This window comes from Olea europaea, chromosome 11 (genome assembly GCF_002742605.1).
Source record: "Olea europaea var. sylvestris chromosome 11, O_europaea_v1, whole genome shotgun sequence".
Classification (NCBI taxonomy): Eukaryota; Viridiplantae; Streptophyta; class Magnoliopsida; order Lamiales; family Oleaceae; genus Olea; species Olea europaea.
This window is the reverse complement of record NC_036247.1, coordinates 16,663,301-16,669,127: the sequence shown is the minus strand read 5'-3', so window position 1 is coordinate 16,669,127 and position 5,827 is coordinate 16,663,301. Positions and strand designations below refer to the sequence as shown.

The following is a 5,827-nucleotide window of genomic DNA, read 5'->3' as shown; positions in this document are numbered from 1 at the left end:
GTTAGAGAAAAAATCAAACTTTACGGTTGAAATAGGTGAAATAACAATAAAAAAATCAATTTTTTGGAATGAAAAATCACTCCCAAACAAGCTCTTAGATGAAAAGAGGTTTGACAGTATATTTGTAGTAGTGAAATAATACCAAATTTTGCAATATTATATCATATAAAAGTTGGCCAACAAAAAGAAAAGGGAAAAAATTAGTGGAGCGATCGAGACCCATCTTAGGCTCTCAGCCCAGACACAAGAAGATCCCACAAAAGAGAACGTCGAAAAAGAGGAGACACTGCACAATGAGAAATGGACCAGACAAAAACAAAACTTTGACCCCAACAGTAAAAACTCTATATAATCCCATCCCATGTCCCAATACACGTTGCATTGTAAACTGACCGAATTGCCCACCACTGTGTTCATAACACGTGGCACGCAAATTCTTAAAATCTTTGAAGAGTCAATGGTCTTTGCCTCGTTTGCTTTGCCCTGCAGTTTCTCATCAAAACAAGAAAGAAAGTGCTTATTTAAGATATTTTTTCAAATTATAGTTAAAAAGTGTGGCACAGTAAAAAGAGAGAACGAGAAACCCAAGCCCATCTTTTTCTTGCTTTCTCTCCTTTTCATGTGCTTACAACTCTTCCTCTGCACCAAGCCACCCCATTCTCTTTCAAAGCAACCAAAAAGAAAAGCGAAGTACACCATATATTGTATGTAAATGTGGGGTGGGTCCACTGTTTCACATAAAGATGTTAAGAAATCCCACAAAAAGATTCCATAATTTCATAATCTATACAACGTCTCTTCTTCCTATAAGCTGTACAATTTTCATAATTATCAAATCCCCTCCCTCTCCCATATTTGAATCTTCTCTTGGGGAAAACACGTTCTTTACCTATGCCTATCTTTCCAATCTTCACCTCCCTCGGATAAACCAAAAATTACTAATAAAATGAAAAAAAAAAAAACCATAAACCAATATTTCCCTCTTCCCATATTGGATTGACAAATAACTTGCTCCCAAAAAATGGCTGATCCACAAAATTCAGCCATGAGAATATTGCAGTTCCCATCACTGCCTGTCGATCCCAACAACACCGTCCACCTGCGATGATTATTTCGAGCAAAAAGTGTGGTTCCTGAAGTCACTTTATGATGCTCGATCCAATACCACTAAATATAGCTATACCAGAAATTGCTGTTTTGATATCTCATTGGTGTCACCTATCCTCAACAAAGATTCCCCCTACGAAATCCTGGAATCTCTTGGAATATAGTTTTGGGTCGACAGCTGAAATTGAGGTAGAGTCTACCTGCAAGGACTTGTATGCATGTTCTAGCTTCTTACTGATATCATAGTCTTGTAAAATATCAATGATCCCAAAGTAGAGGATCACTTCATAGACTTCACCACACCTCGGAGGTGCCAAATTGCTAAATCCACCAGGGGTGTACCGATCGAAATCACTCCTTCGAACCACTCGCTCTGCTCGGGCAGGCAAATTGGCCCCTAGCCTGATCAATGGTTTCCTGATAAAAAACAAATTCAAATGCAAACTCAGGACTTATCCACTCAATACTAAAGAACGTAATATTAACAAAAGATTTTAGGGAATTACTGACGAAAAATCAATTCAACAACCAATTCATGTCGATAACATTGAAGCATATAAGAAACCCCTACCGGCCAGCTAGGATCCGATCCATGTCTTGTAGTTCTGCTTCAAGGAAACGACAACCTCGCATGAACTTCTCATTTTGAAATGAATCAGTTTTTCCTGAGAAGCAATGAGATACATTTTAGCTTTCTTAATTTTTCCCACCAAATAATCTGCCGAACTAGGAATTGTAATGACACAACATGGTACCTGCCCTCAACATAAATGGTGACAAACCCATTTTGTCCCCGCTGTTCTCATCACGGAAATGAAGACCAACTAGAAGACTGTAATCCATGATTCTCTCTGCCTCCAAGAATTCACAGTCTCGATGAATTTGTCTGCCAAGATAATTTAACAAACTCAGCAAGAATTCCAATGAATAAAACAAACGTTAGTCATTATAGGGCAACACCGTACTCACTTGATTAGTTCTTGATACCAATTGCTTTGTAAACGAAACACAAAATTAAGGTCAAGGTCCTTAAGAGTAGTGGTTTCATCAATTTCTCCCTCGGGCTTATCCGTCGTGCGGCCATGGGATGATCCTTTCAAATCAAATCTTCTATGGATCCGATAATCCGAGCAAAACATATTTCCCATCACAATAAACCGTGTCTAGAATACAATAACGTAACAAGAATTAGTTACATGCTGGAATTTTTTGACTTAAATGGAGAAAGATCAACATCAACTGCATACCTTGATGCCGCCAACTGGTTTCACACAATGAACGCCATAGAAGTTTGTCACAAGAGAATTTTCATATCGAGAGACGTGTTGGTAATATCTAGGAAGCATCTTAATAAGCACCTGAAAAAAAATACGAAACATCAATTTGCAGAAGTAATTGACCACGTTTTGATTGAACAATGGCCTACAGATTGAATAAGAAAGTTCAACTGTGTGCTAAACAAATATTTTGATTGCTGTCAATTATGTAGTCATAATTCTACATCAATTCTTTTTAAGCTTCAACAAGTCAAATAAGTAGGCAACTAACCTTGACTTCCGATTTCTTCACCGTTTTGATCATAAACCTATCATCCTGTGTTAAATAAAAGAAACTTCCACTTTTCCCAGGAGAAGAAAGCTCCCTCAGAGCATCATTCCCACAAATGGCTAACATATAATCCGCAGGATCGACTTGAAAAAGTTCCCTTAAATGTCTGGTAACACAATAAACCAATCATCATATTAAAAATCCAATCGGCAGGCACAGAACATTAAATTTTAAAAAACATAGCAAAATCTCGTTCCAAGATTCTTACTACAGCCTAATTAATGAGGAACAGTTACCTAAACACTACTGGACAATAATCCTTCCACCGGAAGTCTGCAGATTGATGAGGAGGCGTAAGCTTTGATCCTTCTGGAGGAAATCTAGTCCAAAACTTCTCCTTAGGATCAAAATCACTCTGCTTAAGATCTCGTACCATGGAAGCATGCTTTCCAGCAGAATACCTAACAAAAGATAATCACCAATACAACAATATCTCATTCCATCAACACTCAATGGTTAAAATTTTGCAACGAATGAAAAGCTAAATAAAACCTATCTGAATTAATATTGGATTCGGTTTTACCTAATCCCCAGTTGGAGATTGAGCATCAGATCATAATTCTTGTGCCCTTTGGATATAGTCTCTCCTGGCTTCTTCACCTCTCCACCAAAACAACAGGGGTTCCTCCGAAACTTCATAATCCCATCCCGGTCCAACCCCAATCCATCCCTATACAGCATTGATGCCTCCATATTGTCAATAATATCACAAGTGATATCCCCAGCCTCACCATCCGACTCCCAAATGCATATTCTTGGAAAAGACCTCTCGGTCATCCCACCGTCCACGGACGATCTTTTCTTCCCCGCACCACTACCTATCGCTATATTTACACTCTCTTCCCCCACCGTCATCAGTGGCGCTGATAACTTCCTACTAAAGTTTCCCTTTAGAGCCCCTTCATTCCCATCGCCATTGGATTTGTTGCTATTGTGGGCAGGGTAAAAAGTACCATTCAAGATTTGATTACTGTTTTTGCAAGAATCCTTGGACCAGCAGCCAATGTAGCAGCTACCATCAGGCCAAGTGAATACACCGTGACCCTTGGGAACCCCATTCTCCCAATTCCCATCATATCTATTCCCATTGTTCCAAACCAAAACACCCCTTCCATTAATCATCCCATTTTTCCACTCCCCTTTATACTCATTCCCATTCTTCCAGACATATCTTCCTTGTCCATCCTGAAAATTCTTTTTCCAGTGTCCTTCATAGTAATCCCCATTACTGTAATGTTTCACTCCATAACCGTGCTTCCGGTCCCAAGACCACGACCCCCTGTACATATCTCCATCAGATCCAATGAAAGTGCCCGAACCCTCCATCCGACCTGACTTGAAATCGCCTTCAAAAGTCGCACCCGATGGCCACGAAAATTTCCCTTTACCAGAGGCTTTCCCCCTTCTCCAGTCACCTTCATACATACACCCATCTTTCCACAAATACTTCCCGGATCCATGAGGCGTATTATTTGCAAAAGTCCCAATATACAGATCCCCATTGGAAAGGTGCTTCTCTATCATATCAGCTGCATTTCCTGAGGGCAAAACAGACGCAGGGGTGACTCTACGGCATATGGCTTGAGATTTACTTCTGGGTATAATTATAACTGATTTTGGTGTAGTGGTTGTAATAGTATTGGGTGCCATCTCTAACTTCTCTTCATTTTCTTCCTGCTCTAATTTCCCCTTGTCATTTTCTTCAAGCGATGCTGGTCTAATGAACAACAAAGGTTCAGGAATATTTTCTTTTACAAAAAACATAGGATATCTATATTTATCTGGGTATAAATTTTTTCTTTCTTTCTGGGATTGTTAACTACAGTCTGAAATGTTGATAAACAGCCAAGAAATCCAGGTTCCGTATCATTTCCCGGCCAAGTTTTTGGTGGGTTCTAGGTGGGAATCCTAACAAACAGAAGAGTAGAGGGCAGGATTCTAGAGAGAGAAACTTGAAACTGAACAAGGAAGAGAGAAAGGATATGAGATATAATAAATGGTGAATAAAAACGAACGAATTAGTGCGTGATTATGTGAGAGAGAAAGTAGCGAAATTGGGACTGGGGTGCAATCAGCCGGCTCTGCATTTTGCGTTGTTTAAGCTTTACCATAGCCAGAGGCTATGTCCCCTATACATACGTTATATACCTACAATAAACACTGTAGGTAACTGTATGTATACAGTACTATACACTGACTGTCATCCTTTTGTAATTTTTAAGACGAATATGCCCTTGGGATTTGTTAAAATTAACGTACCAAATAGTAACCCACGGATTAGTTCTCTGGTTTCATCGTGACGTAGTGGAATTGCCTAGGAAGTTGAAGAAAGTCATAGATAATTGCACAATTGGTCCTCAATTTATTATTAGGGTAATAAATTAATCCATGGACTTTAAAGAGAAGCATGTTAGTTCCCAATCTTTCATGATAATTGCACAACTATCCCCCTGAATACGAAAACTATCAATAAATTTTGTTAAATTGTCTCGTACCCAACTAAAAACATAGACTCGCTTCAAAATTTTGAACACTGAACTAAGTTGTGACGCACAAATTTGAACTATGCAGCATAGAATTAAACGGTTTGCAATTTGAGATTGATTGTGCAACTATCATATACATCAAATTATTGCATGACTCTCATGATGTAGCTTTGTAAAAATATATATATGAGGAACATAGATTTGGACAACAGTTATCGAAGCAGTTATTGGGTAATCTCATCACGTTCCACGATTCAAGGAGTTCAGTTGAAGACGGTTGAACGACAAAGAGTAGTGACAGCATTTAGAGATGACAGTTCCACGATAAGTTGGCCACTATGAAGAAAGTGGGCAGTTATAAAGCAATTAAGTAGTTTCTAAGTGGTTGATCACAAAAAGAGCATCAAGGGAATATAAAAGAAAGAAAGGACATAGAGCAAAAGACCCCGAATCAAACACTCTCAAATAGAGAATATGTAATTTTAATTCCTTAGTTTAGACTTAAAATATTTCTTTTCAGTACTCGTATACTTGCGCCCCTTGGAGGCATTCTGTTTAAAGTTCCAATTGTAAAGTCATCACCAATAAAACAGCCCTTTTTGAGACTTTGTCTCAAGAGGTTTGTT

General features: G+C 38.7%; 1 protein-coding gene across 1 annotated transcript; it reads right to left on the bottom strand.

Moving 5' to 3' along the window:
• Positions 1 to 322: 322 nt before the first annotated feature.
• On the bottom strand, positions 323 to 4,828 carry LOC111403599 (phosphatidylinositol 4-phosphate 5-kinase 1-like). Its single transcript, XM_023032163.1, has 8 exons — positions 3,239 to 4,828; positions 2,952 to 3,116; positions 2,656 to 2,821; positions 2,355 to 2,465; positions 2,077 to 2,270; positions 1,863 to 1,993; positions 1,679 to 1,772; positions 323 to 1,524 (listed from the first exon to the last, which is right to left on the bottom strand). The coding sequence occupies exons 1-8, from the start codon at positions 4,477 to 4,479 to the stop codon at positions 1,215 to 1,217; spliced, it is 2,412 nt and encodes an 803-aa protein (XP_022887931.1). The 5' UTR covers positions 4,480 to 4,828; the 3' UTR covers positions 323 to 1,214.
• Positions 4,829 to 5,827: the final 999 nt, after the last annotated feature.

What these genes read in the sequence shown, in the direction of transcription:
- LOC111403599 (XM_023032163.1), bottom strand. Translation starts at nt 4,479, where the DNA reads ATGTTTTTTGTAAAAGAAAATATTCCTGAACCTTTGTTGTTCATTAGA. An exon ending in AATCTCCAACTGGGGATTAG is followed by an intron (nt 3,117 to 3,238) that starts GTAAAACCGAAT and finishes ATCTTTTGTTAG; the next exon opens with GTATTCTGCTGGAAAGCATG. An exon ending in GATCGGATCCTAGCTGGCCG is followed by an intron (nt 1,525 to 1,678) that starts GTAGGGGTTTCT and finishes GTTTTTTATCAG; the next exon opens with GAAACCATTGATCAGGCTAG.